The sequence below is a fragment of the Sitophilus oryzae genome, unplaced genomic scaffold, assembly GCF_002938485.1.
Source record: "Sitophilus oryzae breed Bouriz unplaced genomic scaffold, Soryzae_2.0 scaffold_1396_pilon_pilon, whole genome shotgun sequence".
Classification (NCBI taxonomy): domain Eukaryota; kingdom Metazoa; phylum Arthropoda; class Insecta; order Coleoptera; family Curculionidae; genus Sitophilus; species Sitophilus oryzae.
Genome location: NW_022146055.1, coordinates 4,696,170 through 4,714,391, shown reverse-complemented (window position 1 = coordinate 4,714,391; position 18,222 = coordinate 4,696,170). Strand labels below are relative to the sequence as shown.

Genomic DNA, 18,222 nt, shown 5'->3' with positions numbered 1-18,222 from the left:
GGGATGGATTGGAAATGAAGATCGCTGTCATTTTGTATGTAAAATTATATGGGAAATATCGCCGATCGTCATTTCCAAGCCAACTGGACGACATTTTTTTTATGGTCGCACGGTATATTAAGGTGAATTTATATTAATTTAAATTCATAGGATACGGTTCCAACTTTTATAACACAGTTCTCTGTGAGTTTCGTTAAGTTAATCGACTTATATGCATTAAACTAGAAAGGTTTGTGGTAACTAGGTACACGTTAGTAACTGAAGTAACCCATGTGAAGCATCTAAAAGTATCTTCTGCATCTATGCCTCAACTTTTGTATACGAATATCGTATACTATATTTATACTTCAGACGTTATTGTTCTCAAAAAATGATTAATATAGCTAACATGAAAAAAAAACTTAAGCTATTATATCTCAAACCAATTTTCCTGTACGTGACACATTTACTTCTCGTTATCATAGATGCATACTTGCGTCATTCATTAGGTTACTTGTTTTTTTTTATTACCGATTCGGAACCATCCTAGAAGTGTGATACGCCTGCGCAGAAATAAGTATGCAGTAATTCTTTCACCTGCGCAGGCGCTTTAAAATTCTAGGACGCTTCAGAATCAGTAATGGAAAAACCCGAAGTAAACTTATATTTCAACATTAAAAATGAATTTATAGAATAAAATGCCTTATCTTTTCAGAAGCAACAGTAAGTGTTGGCTGTTTGCATATAATTTGTACTCCGTTTTTTTCTGACCGTGAAAACAATGCCACAGAAAAAAATCTGCATTTTATTATTATGAAAGCTTCATTCAGAACCTCGCAATTAGTGGAATAAATTAATAGTTTCAATTAGCGTAGAAGTTTGTTACTTTAATTTCAATGTAAGCATTCAGAACGTCAAAATTAGTGGTAGACATTTTCAGTTAGTAGAAAAAGTTATCAAACTTTTAACTTTCCCACTAATTATACTTCAAATTTTGCGAGAAATGTCATTTCGGCCTTTTATCTTCCGTCAAGAGAAATTGTGTTTTTTTAAATATTGTAAATGATCGTAAACTAAAAAGTATAAAGTGTAATTGAAACCATTAATTTATTCCACTAATTGCGAGGTTCCGAATGAAGCTCAAAATATGACATAGGTATACACTTAAAATTTCGTCCACGAAAATATTGCTTGGGTCGCTTCTGTATAACTAAGTATATGTACTTCCATTTCCAGATTGCTAATACAGACATATAAATAACACTAAATATATTATTGGGTAACTTCACATGGGATGTCATTTATTTGACGTTTTATGAAATATTAGGTTTTGTAGTCAGAAGTTCTAAAGAGTTTTTAATATTTGTTGGGTATAAATTCATCCTATAATATTTAAGATATGTTATATAAATATTTTTTATTTTTATTTAGTAGCGGTTTTTTTTTATTTATTGCCTTGCTATTGCTACAAGAATTTAAATATTGGAAAATTTTTTAAAATTTTTATTTAATAGGTTTATACCTACTTTTGTATTCACATACTTTGGTTAGTTTTAGTTATTAGATTATTTAAAAGTATAAACCTTTCTCTTCATTGTCCATGTCATTGATTACTGTATTATATTTATATATTCTAATGTACGTATTTTTAATACATGTGATACATAAACTTTACATTTAATATTTTTTGTAAAAATAAATTTATTTGTGATTTAAAAAATTATACTATTAGTGATAATAAATATTGCAGAATAGAAAATATATTAAGGTCATTGAAATGCGGTTGCGTTAAAAATAATTGTTAAGAAAATATTTGCATTAAAAGAACCATGTTCATTTTTTTTCGCTTTGGCATGAACTAGTAATAAGTAATTTTATTTTGTCGTTATACGAGATAAGTTTGCTTCATTTTTAAATATAAAAAATAGGTCAGTTTAGTAATATATTGATCAATATAGGTATAGATTACAGAGACATAGATGCAAATAATTATACAATATCTGTGCTAACAGTTGTACATATAAGTAAAGTGGTAAATCTGTTTTATTTTTGCATGTTGTGTGTAACATTTTTGCCTGTATGTGTTTTCTCTCACTACAGTGACTGCCAATAATTTCACAACGAATGATGATTAAAAAAAAATATTAAATTTGTCGAAAATGAATTAATGCGGAATCAATTCAGCATGCTAAATAACAAAAAAAATTAGTATATAGAATGTTCAGCCATAGCTCAACGTCACGTCATATATTGTCGAACTCTCTCAATCGCTTGACAACCAGTTGAAAGAGATTGGTGACGTCATTACGGAATTTCGTAAATGACTGCATATTCTTTTTAGTAATTGTCATTGTCATTTGATTTGGGGTTATAATTTTATTGACGGACATGATCAATATCAAAATTAAAAATTGAGTGTTGCTGTCAAACAAAATTCGATTTTTTTATTGCAAAAATGCCTCAAAGATTTAAACAAAATGAACAAGAGCTCATTGCTAGGCTTATAAATTATTTTTTCTCGAGAAAGAGACACTGGTAGAACATTCTTGACGTCCTATACGAAGTAAGTACAATGCAAATGTGTAATATTCCTATGTAAAATACAAATTGATAGCGTTTTTAAATAATATTTAGTGTTGGGAAAAGCCGATTAATTTCAATAATCGAGTACTCGAGTTCCAAGCGATTGCAATAACCGAGCGATCGCTCGAGCGAAATATCGCTCTTATTTAAAAATACGGTTTTTCGTCCTGGCTTGTTGTAAGTACTCGTTAACGCCAAGCGCCAAGCAGTTAGTTGCGTGCACAGGGCACACATTCTTTCGGAGATGAATGGCAAGTAGCAAGCGACGAGCGATTCGCTGGATCGCTTGATTTAGTTTATTTCAAACCATTGTTGATGTAGGTCGTAAAATTTTGTCCCTCAGATACGCAACGGATAACGTCGTATAAATTTACTACCTGCAATCTATGTAGAAAACTCGCTCGGCTTGATAATGATGAAATGATATGTAGATTAAAAACTAGTGATGGGAAAAACCGATTAATTTCAATAATCGAGTACTCGAGCTTCAAGCGATTTCAATAATCGAGCGATCGCTCGAGCGAAATATCGCTCGTATTTAAAAATACGGGTTTTCGCCCGTCGCTTGTTGTACTCGTAACGCCAAGCAGTAAGTTGGTTATGAAAATCATTTCGGTTATGAATGGCAAGTAGCAAGCGACGAGCGATTCGCTTGATTTAGTTTATTTCAAAGCATGTCGATGTAGGTCGTAAAATTTTGTCATTCAAATACGCAACGGATAACGTCGTATAAATTTGCTACTTGCAATGTATGTAGAAAATTTGTTCGGCTTTTTATCGAGTATGTCACATTAACATCGGATTTCAATTTATTTCATTCTAGGATCGCTTGCGTTCGTCGCTCGTAACTCGTCACTTGCATCGCTCGGTCATAATCGGGTACTCGAGCGAATTTCGCTCGAGTTATCCTATCACTAAATAATATAGCGAGTTGCTGATGCTTTAGAAATAGGAATTTCAATAGTCCAAAGGATTGGAGCTAAGGGGATCGTAACTGATGAGTTCAAAATAAAATAAATTCCAAAAAAAAGGGAACTCGCTCAATCAGTAAGATAGAAACGTACAGAAAATTTCCTAAACAATATGAACTGATTTCGGACAAGCCCTCAAACTCATATTTGACAAAATAATCATGACGTAACGTTGAACGATGGCCGAACAGTTTATATATTTCAAAAATCACTATATAAAATATGTCATTAATATATTTTTGGAATAGAAAATTATGGCAAATCCGCTTGAAAATGTGATTGAATCACCTTGTGTATTGAAAAAAAGTTAAATGTGTACATATCTTATAAAAAAGTTTAGAGTGTAAATCTCAAACCAGAACTCTCAAACGAAAAAAAGAAAATCTCAAACCAGAAACAGATTTTTATTTAACAGGTATCAAATTTGCTGTAATTTTTCAGAAAAAATTGTCCAAAAATTGATATCTGGTTTGAGTTAAATCTTAATATCTTAAAATCGAATTCTAATCAACTTCTGTGATATTTTTTTTTGAAATCTTGTCATTAATCTTGATACATATGTAAAGATTAATTTTCCTTCAGGCTGATGACAATTAAATATTTTTAATCTTATTGGGCATGCGGTATTGATTCAACATTTGTTAATTTTGATAACACAGTTATAAAGTAATAAAAAAATCTCAATTGTTGTGAACTTTTTGACGGTTACTCTATAAAAATTCTCCAGTACCTATGTAGAAACATTTAATTTCAGTATGATTATCCGTACGGAGTGGGAGCCGGCCCTACGCCATCGAACGGCATACCCGCCCATTTTGCCAACGCCGGCACACCATCGGGGGGTGGCGCTTCGCCCCCTCGGGGCCCCTGCTACGCTCCGGGCCCCGCTCCTCAAGAAGCGACCATATTATACGGACCAGCCCCGCCTCACCCGCTGTTCCATCCGGCTGCGATGGATCCGACTGGAGCAGGGGGTCCGCTCTACGCCACCGCCGATGGGGCTTTTGATCCCATGGGCCACGCAACCATTGCTCACTTCGGCTCCATGGGGATGCCGTACGGAATGAACGAGGTTAGTTTGATTTGCCACGTAGTTAAAGGTATTTGTGATTCTGCATGTCGGTTATGAATTGTGAAATTAGAATTATTCGATTAAGTAATCGGTAGTAGCATATTTAAACACCACGTTAAAATATTGACAGCGACATTAAGACAGTGCATGTTTGAATAAATTAATGTCGGTGCTAATATTGATCTTTCTCCCTCCCAATCCACTTTGGATAGACCAGTCAAATTCAGTTTAAAAATAAAGGGTTTCATTTTGGAATAAAAATTAATAAGTATAATAATAATTGTAATTTTAGTCATAAGCACAATCACAATTTTAATATGCGTTTATACAGCATAGTCGTAATCATAACTTTGAATGAAAATACATTTGAACAATAACCTAATATTAAAAACCTAATTTTAGAAGTATATTTTTGTTTAAATTTTATTACCCAGGTTTTTCAAACACGAAAATTATCATAATAATTATTAAACATGAAAATGGAAAAAATAAATAAATAATGTCCTCTAACCCTAAAATTGACCCCGCGCATCGCGCATGCGATCTTCGATTTTTTTCGTAATCACAGTTGTCAAACTCTTGCCTAATTATAGATTATAATTTTGTGTCAAATTATGTCAAATAGAAATGATAAATGTTTTGCATTTTGCATTTTGGACTATGTTATTACGTGTTTCGTGTTTTTTACAATTAAGTGGAGGAAAACTCAAAGGTGAAATTAAGTGTTGACCCAGACCATAGTTTACAGTTAACATTCGATGCCCAGAGATTATGGCCAGAGAGTGTATTAGCCACGAATAAAGTTTGTACACTATCTTGTATATGATAGCAAAAACTGGAGTAGCTGTAAAATAGGAGCACACGATAGATAAATAATAATCATATTGAATAATTATATTGATAAATGTAACAATAAATGCAGGAAGTTGCTTGAGCTTGAAACGCAGCTTGAAAGCAGGATATCTTTTTTTGGTACAGTACGTCTGTCCGTTCTGTAGCTACGGGGTATCCGTGAGAGGGGAAACGATATTCTCTCGATGTTTTTCGTAAAAAAATAGACGACGCGTCCCATCAATAAAAATTCGACAAATTTGCAAGTTGCCAATAAAATGAGTGGGCGGAAATGAATCAAATCGACGTATAAAATATATTGCTGTTTATTTAAATGTTTTTTGTCCGCATTCCTTTCATAGACACAGATTCAGCAGATGTACTGTATGTGGTGTTTTTTTAAAATACACCCTTACTTATTTTGTATTAACACACACTGTAATTGTTTTTAATAAAATAACTCGATTAGATTTTTTCAATTTTTTACAGTTTTTTTTTCATAATATTTTTAAGTAATCACTTGTCACTCAAATTTTAAATATATTAATTTTCTGCTATGCGTTCCAATTGTACCAACGTATTTCTTTATAAAATAAAATAAACTACTTTGAAAATAAAATAACAGACACATATATCAAGTCATACACATATGTCAAGAATCTTGTCGTTGGACAGACTATACTATACTTGTAATGATTATGTTTTGTAGGTTTACTAATAAATGTTTTTAATGAAACTGTGAACGCCTAACAAACTAAAAAATGTTTTCAAAATACACTCAGATATGAGGCAGTGTAGATCTTCAAGGGTACTTTAGGAAACCTACGGTTATATTTAGACACAGGTATATTAATTTGGCCAGAGTCTTCAAAAAGTCCACTGTTTGACATAATGACAAAAATCAAAACTCTAATAGCTGCACAAAACGCCTAAAACAACTCGCGTCTGTTAAATGCATTAATTAAAATACTGGCCGTGCTTCAGACCGAACTCAACTTGAAACAAAAAAGAATTACTCAACAACTTAACAAAAGAAAAAGTACTTAAATTACACCTAAAAATTTAAAATTCATTTACCGATTAAAATACATTATCTAATAAAGGAGGGTCCACATTTAGTAACATGTTATATAACATTGCTATTTATTAAATAGCTATTAAAAATTATTATTATTGCTATTAAAAAAGGCTGTACTTAAACTGCCGTTAAACGGTAGCTTACTAAAATGCCGTTAATAGGTATGACGTCGTTGATTTGACGCACTTGACGGCTTTATGAAATATAGGAATTTTATAAGGACTAACCAACACTATCCACCCTACCAAATAACCAACTTAACCAACGCAACTAACCTCGACACTGATAAAAAAATTTAAAAAACAAATATAAATTAGTAAAAACCAACCAACCAATGAATTATCACCCTCCAAATAATCACGCTAACCAACCCGCCAAATAACTAAACCAATCCAACCAAAAAGAGTGAAACCAATGCAATAAGATCACGCTATAAGCAAAAAAAAATATAAAAAAGTCTTGATCAGCGTGAGATTTGAACTCCGGACCATGCGCTCACGAACCGATAGCCTCAACCACGGAGCCACAGGTACTCTTGCAATATGCTTATGGCTAGGCATTACTTTCCGCCGACATGAACGACGTCACAATATCTATTAACGGCATTTTAGTAGGCTACCGTTTAACGGCTGTTTAAGTACATCGATTAACAAAACAAGCTACATATCACATGTTAAAATACCGGGAGCCGTCCACATTATAATTTTTGTAATCATGAATCGTTTTGGCGAGAAAGAGGTTCAGCTCGCAGCAGCGGCGTGCGTAATTATTTTTGAACAAAGAGAAAGAAAGTCGAGAAAAAAGGCGGTTTTGAGTCCACCATAGCCTACCAGCAAGATCTAGATACAGTTGAACTCAATTAGCTTATCTTTTCAATACTTGCCTCGGCTGTTTCTCGTGGTGTGTTTCTGTCTTTTAAAAACATTAATAACTTAAAAGCAAACCATTTTGAATTATCCACTTGATCTAAACCATGCAGTACCTCATTTGCATTTCTTTTGTTCCCTCTGGAACTGGCCTATTAGATAACGCATTTTTTCTCAACTTTTTCTCTTTCCAAATACATACTATGAAATGAAGATCGCTGTCATTTTATATGGAAAATTATATGGGGAATGTCATCGATCGTCATGTCCAAGCCAACAGCCAACTGGACGGGAGGCCGACTGGACGCAGTTTTTTTTCGATCATACAGTATTATTGACCAGTAAATAAACAAACCAATATCAGCTCATCACACTAAGATTCTGTCGCGCACGTCCCTGAAAATATGAGCGGCTAAACTAGAAATTTAGCAAATGTGGACGCGTTGTTTCATGTTACAATAGCAGTGTTGCACAACATCTTTTGATCTTTACCGACTACAAATGGATAACATCTAGCCAGTTAAGGACGGTCCACACTTGCTATATAACACTGCTATATAGCAAAGTTATATAACATGTTACATGTTTTTAGTCATATTTAGCAAATTTCGCTGCTATATAACTTGCTAGATGTTATCCATTTGTAGTCGGTAAAAATCAAAAGATGTTGTACAACACTGCTATTGTAACATGAAACAATGCGTCCAGGGGCGCTATTCTGTACACGGCAACGACAATCGTCGGTATCGGTAAGTTAGGACAGCTCTCGATACGTATTTGTATATAGTAAAAATGTGTTAATTATTGTTGTCATAGTTACCGATCGGCCCTATAACAGATATCGCAAATTTGCACCTTAATTGATTACGAAAAAAAAATTCATGGAAACTATATGGCTCACGGTTTTTTAACATGTTATATGTAGCTTGTTAAATAGCAATGTTATATAACATGTTACTAAATGTGGACCCTCATTTATATAGCATCGAAATTTGCTAAATATGACTAAAAAATATGTAACATGTTATATAACTTTGCTATATAGCAGTGTTATATAGCAAGTGTGGACCGTCCTTAAGAATCTCCGCAGTTTGTTTTTATAATCATCCTGATTCAGTAGCGCATCTAGAGATTTAGTCTGGAAGGGTTGTGGGTAATATTTAAATAGGGTACTAGATTTATATTAAATTTTTGCCGAAATATATTGTGACTGCGGAAAAATCTAAACTTGGATTGGGCTGATTGATCTATTTTAATTGGCTTTATTAATTTCTTTTATGGCAATTCTATTTATACAACATTTTATCTTATTTATAAATTTCTTTCTGGGAGGAGTAATTACTCCCATTACCCCTCCCGTTTATGTATCCTTGTCCTGATCCAAAGTTGGTACAAGTTTAGAAATCATCTTATTAAAACATTTATGCCTATGTATGACGGTGCAATTAAATGGAGTTATCAAGTTATTTCCCTGGACGGCTGGTTGTTATCAGGTTCTTTCCCTGTATGTATATTTTGACTAGGCATATATTAAAGGATTTAACAACTCTGCAGAGTTTATGCATTTTGTAGGGACCAATTAGAACTATTATAATGTGGTAAACCCTAAAAATTAAAAAAATGGTGCTTATCATGTTTTCCCCTGGACCCTTCATTTATGATTGTGACTAAAATTGCGATTATGATTACGACTATGTTGTATAAACTATTCATGATTACGACTATGTTGTATAAATATAATATAATATTCTAATATAGGTGTATACAAGTTTGTACCTTAGTTAACTATCATACTTTTTTTTATCTTATGCGACTGTTCTATTCATCCAATAGTTGGTTTCTTATATTGCAAAACAAGGTGTCTTATACGCATTCTAAAATACGAAGTTTCTATGTGATATATGAAATAAATAAGATATTAATTTGTTAATATACATTAATTGTTTATCTGAAGTTCTTATTTTTAAATTAAATTTAAATTCTAATTAATTCGAAGATATTTAATTTTAGTTAATATTATTTGGTCTATTAGAACATAACGGACTAAAGCTTCATTCAGAACCTCGCAATTAGTGGAATAAATTAGTGGTTTCAGTTAGCGTAGAAGTTTCTTCCTATTTTTTCAAAGTAAGCATGCAAAACGTCAAAATTAGTGGTAGTCTTTTTCAATTAGTAGGAAAAGTTAAACTTTTGACTTTTCCACTAATTATACTTCAAAATTTGTGAAGAATGTCATTTTGGCTTTTGATTATCATCCGCCAAGAGAAATTTTTGTGGTTAGAAATCAAAAGTTGATTGTTTTATAATCTAAATATTACGCTTTCTCTATGGATAGAACTGACTACCGCAAGTTGTTGCCACAGATCATACAGATTATGAACTTTGTTTTTTCTTTATAGTTTTTCGTGGTTCCAATTTTCGGAATCGGGCACTAGTTAGGTTACTAGTTTGCGCACATAGCACGCCCACTTATGGCCTCTAAAATTGTGCACAGCGCCTGACCGGCACAGTTATTAGAGAGATATCGGAAAACCGAATAGCGTCATGCAGTATTTACGCGTACCTTATCATGGTTACGATATTCGCGAGTCAATTTTTAACGCAACACCCGCTAATAACGTTACCGCCTGACGTAATTTGTGGATCAATTACACCAAGGGCTATTTCTAAATAAGGTTTAAACATTGCTTAAATGGGCATATGCGGCTACATTTCACAACCGGGGCCGGCCGGCGAGCGGCGAGATCTTTTATTTTAAATTATGTTTGAATTGTTTTGAATTATTACTTTAGTTTTATTAGGTAATTTGATATTTAAGTAGCTGGGATTAGCTTTAATTAAATAAATATATCCCAAAATATGGATTCCACCTCTTCCGATATTAAAGAACTTATAAAGAGGCTTAGGTTTACAGCAGATGACGACTTAGCCCTTCTAAGAGAATTTGTTACTTGTTGCCCTAAACCCACTGGCAGACGTTGAACAATGAAGCACTGGAAATAAGCACTTTAGCCCTTTAGTTTTAAAATACCTAGTAAACAAAACAATTTCAAAGTTTTAAATTCAAAATTAGGTTAAGTTTAAATAGCGGACGCGACGCGAACAGAATTCTTTCCGATCCGATAACTATAAATGAGGAGAGTTAATACCACCTCACGTAAAGGAAATAACACCTGGCCTTATTAACGTCCATGCACGCTATTCGGTTTAGCGATATCTCTCTATTACGCTGTTTATTGTTATTCGAGTTTATTTTTGCGCACAGGAAATTTTACTCGTTTGCACATCGTCATAAAAAACAATTTTCGTACCTCGAATTAGGGACAAGATTTTTATCTGTATACATATAGTATACCTAATCTGTGCTGTTGCTAAGATATTCTATTAATTTTAATTGTGTTTTTTTAGACATTGTGAATGATCGTAAACTAAATAGTATAAAGTATAATTGAAACCGCTAATTTATTCCACTAATTGCGACGTTCTGAATGAATCCTAACATTTAATAATTTAAATTGTTGGAAAACAAACATGACTTACCCATATTAATATATTTTTTTAACACAAAGAGTTACAACCTGCGCATCCTATCCTGATATCCTTTTCCTGTTGTCCTTTCACTCATATTGACTTATCACTTATTCAGTGAGTAATAATAATATAATTTATAAGTAAAAAGTATATCCTTAATTGGCTATTACATATATAGAGTGTTTCAAATTCTACTCTCACCATTAGGATCTAGGAAACAGTAACAGATACAGGGTAGCTTAAATTGGGGCAAAGTGGCCTTTTAGTGCGCCCAATAATAGTAATCAATAAAAATAATTGAATTTATCTTTGTCATTTGGGGGGGGGAAATATGACGGAAATACTGAAATTTTTATTTTTTACGAGTATTTTGATATTCAAAAACATCTATAAACACATTCTCAAAGAAACTTTTTGAGCTTCATCCTTTGGTGCCATAAAAAATCACTAACTTTCGTTTTTCTGAAACCATTATCACTTTAATTTTTTACATACGGGCCTGGCTTTTTATTTTCTTTTTAAAGGCTTATGGACCTCCTGAATGCAATGATGTATCGCAGTTACCCAAATAACGTTGCTTGTTTTTTACATCGAAACGAAGTGGTCTGTATACCCATCTGTTTACATTTCTTGGGCAATTCAAATTCAAATTCAAATTTCTTTATTAGACCCCATTAAGTTTTACAGAATAATATTAGTATTAATAAATGTGTGTCTAAAGGGATCGCGCCGCGATTAAAAAACCGATACAATGGCACAAAGTGCCAGAGTGGTGCGACCCCAAATACAAAATAGAAATAAATTAAATTATAAAAATAATCAGAATTAAAAAATTAAAATTATATAAAAAAGTGAAAATATAATTTTATCAGGGATGAGCGGAGATAAGCAGAGAGGCATAATGAAACAGTGTAAAAACCGGAACAGCAACCAATGACGGGCATATCATAATATTTACGAATTTAGTAAATGATTTTTAATTTGTTTTTTATAATCTGTACAGGATTGAAATTTAAAGTTATTAGAAATATTATTCCACAAATGTGGCGCCATGAAACTGAAAGATTTTTGGAAGTAAGCTGTTCGGTGTTGAGGAATTTTAAAATAATGCACTTGTCTAGTCGAATGATCATGGTCAACGTAGTGAAACAATGAGAACAAATAGGGAGGCTGCTCTGTAGTTAAAATTCGATAAATGAATGTCATTAAATGAAATTGTCGTCTGTTAGTCATGGATAAAATAGATAAATTTTTAAGATGTGGCGTTATATGATCTCTAAAAGGAATGTTAAAAGAAAACCGTAGACACGAATTTTGAAGTATTTGGATTTTTCTAGAGAATCTAGCGTTTATGGATGTACCATAAACAACATCGCCATAATCAAATAAAGATAAAATAAGTGTGTCACATAATTGATACTTAGTCTTTGATGGTATATATTTCTTAAGAGACGAAAAATTCTTCAACCGTATATAAGCAGCCTTTAATTTAGTAGTTATATGTGCCTGAAATGAAAGCTTCGAATCAAAATAAACTCCAAGATTTTTAGTCTCTGTAACAATGGGTATCGCAACATTATCTATATGGATATTCATGTTTCCAGCTGTATTTGTAATTTTGTTTTTATCACTACCAAATACTATAACACAAGATTTACCGGCATTTAATTTCAAATTATGATCCAGAGCATATTTTTTAATTTTATTAAGATCGTCGTTAAAATTTAACTGAAATTGTGCCAAATTATTAGTATCTATTTTGCAATAAATTTGAGAATCATCTGCATATTGCTGCAATTTAGAAAACTGTAATTTCTTATCCATATCAGCTACATATAACGAAAATAAAAGTGGCCCTAGAATAGATTCCCGAGGAACCCCAGAAATCATAGGAATATAACTAGATTTTTGTTTTAAACTTCCCCGTTTCATGACAACACAATGTGATCTATCTTTTAAAAGGTTTTTTATCAATTCTAAAGAGCCGTCTGAAAATCCAAAATACTGTAATTTTGCTAGGAGCAATGAATGGTCTAGAGTATCAAATGCTTTACTAAAGTCTAGTAAGCTAAGACACGTCATATTTTTATTTTCTTGATTTGTTCTAATATCATTAACCAGCTTCAGTAAACAAGTGGTAACCAGATTGGCATTCAGGTATTATTAGTTTATTTGAATCTACAAATGAAACAATTTGATTATATAGATGTTTTTCTATAATTTTAGAAATTGCTGGCAAAATACTCACGGGTCTTAGATCGTTGTTATTTAAAGGTTTGGAAATTTTACAGAGAGGTGTTATAATAGCTTTTTTCCATATTTCGGGATAGTCATTGTCTAAAATAGAAGTATTAATTATATTTATTACCGCTTTACCACAGTAAGGCATGCACAGCTTTAGTGCTTTAATTGATAAATCATGTTCACCGACAGCATTAGACCGAATAGAATTTAATATTTGATGTAACGATACCTCATCTATTAGTTTGAAATTTAGTACATTATCCCCTATTTTTTCATGCTTATTTTGTCTATAAAAATCTATTTTTTTATTTGATGTACTATTAATGCAATTCTGACAGTTCGAAAAAAAAATATTAAGCTTATCTACATCCGCTAAGTTTTCAGGAACTTCCGGACTTGATTTAAATGTTAACTTAAGTCGTTTAGCATCTTTTCAGAAGTCTTTACCAGTCTTTTCCGATAAACTCTTAAAATAACTAATTTTTTCTCTAACTATAGCATGTTTTGTAAAATTCCTGAGTTGACGATAATGTTGTAATTTGGCTTCAGATCGTTGTTTTAAATATTTTTGATGTGCTTTGTCTCTAAGTTTGATTAATAATTTAATGTTATCCGTTATCCAGGGTAAATATGGTTTATCTGCAATTTTCTTCTTTTGCAACGGTGCATGTTTATTGAGGAGATAAAAAATGTAATTATATAGAGTTTTTATTTTAATATTAATATCCGCTATATAAAAAATATTTTCCCAAGGTAACATAATTGCATCTTTTTTAAAATTTTCCTGGTTAATATAATTATAATCTCTATATTCAATATATTTCGTAGAGCTATGGGATATTTGTAGAGTAAATATAACATATGAACAGAAACTGACTCAGATACAGGGACGGAAGTACTGAAATCATAATTAAAATTATTATTTGTGATCATTACATCAATTAGGCTGCAGGCACCATCCGAAACACGAGTTGGTTCGTTGATAACTTGTACAAGATTAAAAGACTCTAAAATTTTAGATATTTTCAATGTTACAGGAGACTGTTTTAAAAAGTTAATACTAAAATCACCCATAATTATCACATTATCATAAAATGGCACAGTATAACTCAACAAGTTTTCCAGGAAGTTAATAAAATCTCATCAATATTTGACGAAGGATGCCTATATACATTGAAAAGTAAAATTTTTCTTTGCTTTATAGTTAACTGGACGGCTATAAATGCACACGAGTTAGTAGCAATGTCCAAATGAGCAATTTGATATGATAAATGTTTTTTTATATATACTGCCACACCCCCTCCTCAACCATCTCTATCCTTTCTAACAAAAGAATATCCAGTAACATTGAAAGCATCATTTCCATAGTTAGATGACAACCAAGTTTCAGATAGACCCAATACATCCAACCGGTAATCATTCAAATAGTGTACAAATTCGTCAAAATCGGTATTAAGAGAACGAACATTTAAATGTCCTACACAAAATTTTTTACTCGTTCTATTGCTCTGCTGACCGCCCGAGTCCATGATGCTAGCCATCCCCAGACAAATAAACCATCCAAAAGAAAATGCCTCCCCTCTTATATCCGCTCATACCCTTCAAACTACAAAACAAAAAAACTGTCAAATAAAAAAATGCTTTTGGGAATAAACATTATTCAATTAACACTGTTCTATACTATATCTATCTATATATTGTTTTAAAATTAAAATTGTAGTTCCCCATTATTCTTAAATAAAAGGAATTTAATATGAGAACAAATGCATAATACTTTCAACCTAACACCAATATAGCACATGAATTCCAAAAATATAACAATATTAAAATATATATTTGATAGTTAACTCAATTGAAAATTATTCATAATTCTTAATTATAGCAGTAATTCATTATATCCAGAAATTATAATAATAAAAATAAATTTAATTTCCAGGATGATCTTCAATGTAAAGAAATCAAAATATACTAGACAGTTCCAAAATAACAATAGAGAGATAAACAATATTTACACATTATTCATATACTTAATAAAAAATTACAGGCTATAAATTTCGTATTAAAAAAGTAAACAAATTCGAAATCAGATTATTGCGGGACAATACCTAAATTCCCTTTTCCATAGTATTTGCCAAGATTAAGAATAAAAAAGTATTTGCTATCCAAAAATAAATACATTATTCCTTTTTTGTCAAAAACCAAACATTGAAACAAAAATATTAGAGAGATACCGCGTTTCTTCTTTGTTGAAGCATCCCAAGCGAAAACTTTTCCATTTTCACTCCATGCCATGTGTTTTCCGAATTTTTCCTTGGTTGCTACGTCATTGTATTTGAGAGGTCATAAGTTTCTAAAAAATAAAATAAATAATCCAGGTGTGTATTTAAAGAAATAAAGTTGATGATGGTCCAAGCAAAACGAAACGCCGTAAATGATTTTTTTGCATCACTAAAGGATAAAGCTAAAAAAGTTGCTTTGAAAATGTGTAAATAGATTTTTTGTCAAAAAAAAATCTCAAAAGAGTAAAACCGGGAATTACAGTTTTCCGCCATATTTCATAAATGACAAAGATAAGTTCAATTATTAAACGAATTAACATTGGGCTGACACCTTTGCCCCAATTTAAGGGACCCTGTATCTCTTAGCGTTTCCGAAATATCAATGGTAAGAGCCGGATTTGAAATCGAATTTGTACTAAATAATTATTTTAGACAGTAAAATAATTTTAGGGATAATTAATATACTTTTAGTTTAAAAAACCATACAAATATTGGAAAAAAGTCGAGGAAACATCTTATATTTGCAATTACAGATTGAGACTGTATTCAGATAATCATTTTGATATTGTGATTTTACCTAATTTATTTAAAATAATACCATTTAAAGCTCGTATAATAAATATAAGTGCTTTTAATAGTGATGGGATAACTCGAGCGAAAATATTTAGTACTCAAAATTACTCAAAATTAATTATTAGTACTCGAATATTTAAATAACCGACATCGTCGATTATGAACGAGCGATGCAAGTGACAAGTTACGAGCGACGAACGCAAGCGATTCTAGAACGAATTAAATTGAAATCCGATTTTAATGTGACATACTCGATAAAAAGCCGAGCGAATTTTCTACATGCATTGCAGGTAGCAAATTTATACGACGTTATCCGTTGCGTATCTGAGTGACAAAATTTTACGACCTACATCGACATGCCTTGAAATAACCTAAATCAAGCGAATCGCTCGTCGCTTGCTACTTGCCATTCATAACTGAAATAATATGTGCTCTGCGCACGTAACTTACTGCTTGGCGTTACGAGTACAACAAGCGACGGGCGAAAAACCGTATTTTTAAATACGAGCGATATTTCGCTCGAGCGATCGCTCGATTATTGAAATTAATCGGTTTTTCCCATCACTAGTTTTTAATCTACATATCAGTTCAGACATAAAACAACTGTCATGGAATAAATGAGATGAGATAAAATAAAATATCATACATAACAAAACTAATTAAATACCTTATTCACTGTGTGTTCTATACTATTCCTTTCTCGTATTAAACAAAGTATGGTATATATTTCCTGTGTTCCATATATCCCTTTGACTTATAAAACGCGTAAATAAAGTAGGCCCCGTTCAGATTAGCCTTAGTAGCAAAAAGTAGACGTTAACTTAAAATACTTTACTTTAAACATTCGTAATGCTAAAAATTCTTAAAAATATTTTATCAAAATAAAATTAAAACACCTATAGAGGTTTGGCAACTGAAATTAATTGAAATATGTCAAGATCTCAGATATAATCTAACTGCGCTACATAATTTCAGCTGTTTCTAACCTAGATCATATTATATACATTCTGTTCAGCAATCGTTCAACGTTACGTCCTCATTATTTGTCAAATATGCGTTTTTTAGGATGTGTCCGAGATCAGTTCATTGTTTAGAAAATTTTAACATTATTCTTGTAGGTATGTTAGGCTTTTATTTATTTTGATAGTCTTTCAATATATAATTTTAGGCGCATAGCAGTTTTTTCCTAGTAATAAAAAAAATAAATAACGTTTTATTGTACAAAAAGCCAAAATAGTTTCATCGACAAAGCATTTACAAAACAAACAAAAGCAGAAAAAATATACTTGCGAAGTGCGGGAAAGAATGAAAGTGACTTGATATTCAAAGGCAGTAAGAAATTCTGGCAGTGAGTTCTACTGTTCAGTCCCAATAAATATCGAACTGCTCTCTTTTAAAGTTTGAAAATACTATCAAATTTTGTCGCGCAGCAAGTACCCCAGAATGGAAGGGCATAACGAAGATGCGACTCAAAAAGGGCATAATAGACTAGAGGTTGATAAGTTAAGTTCTTTAGAAACTGACCTTAGCGCAAAACAGCCAGCGCTTAGTTTCTTTGATAAAGCTTCGATGTGTAAGTCTCATTTTAACGAGTTGTCTACAAGAACTCCTAAGAATTTTATAGAGTCCACGGCGTCAACAGTGGTGTTCTTAAGTACAAAAGGTTGTATAGTACTTTTATGTGACAAAACTTTAGTTTTTGATAGGTTGAGGCATAGGAGATTAGAATCGCACCAAGATTTAATGGTGCGTAAGTCACTGGAGTCACTGGAGACTATACAGTGCCGTAACATCTGGGCCGCTCCATATAAAACCAGTATCGTCCGCAAAGACGCAGATTTTACTGCTAATGCCTAGATTTGCGATGTCGTTGATAAACATCAGAAACAAAATAGGGTCAAGTACTGAACCCTGAGGGACACCACATTCTATAGGCTTACAAGAAGACATAGACGAATCAATCCTCACAAGCTGCCTTCTGTTGCCAAGATATTACTTAAGCCATTCGAGCGGCATAGTATTGCAATTTGTTAATTAAGATATTATGATTTACACTGTCGAAAGCCTTAGGGAAATCACAGCAAATTGTAGCTCTGTAGAGTGATGGTTATTCAGGCTAAAGTATACATTATTAAAAAGGTCGAACATAGCATCATTTGTGCAACTTAGAAATCCAAATTGATGGCTAGTAAGTATTTTATATTTAAGGAGAAAA

General features: G+C 32.1%; 1 protein-coding gene across 4 annotated transcripts in view; it reads left to right on the top strand.

Annotated features, from left to right (window-relative positions):
- Window positions 1–18,222, top strand: part of LOC115875919 (protein boule-like) — a 51,491-nt gene that overhangs the window by 17,357 nt on the left and 15,912 nt on the right. For all 4 annotated transcript variants that reach the window (XM_030891505.1, XM_030891503.1, XM_030891506.1 and 1 more), the window contains exon 6: window positions 4,288–4,605. In XM_030891505.1, the coding sequence (XP_030747365.1) occupies window positions 4,288–4,605 (318 nt within the window). The remainder of the gene's footprint in view (window positions 1–4,287; window positions 4,606–18,222) is intronic.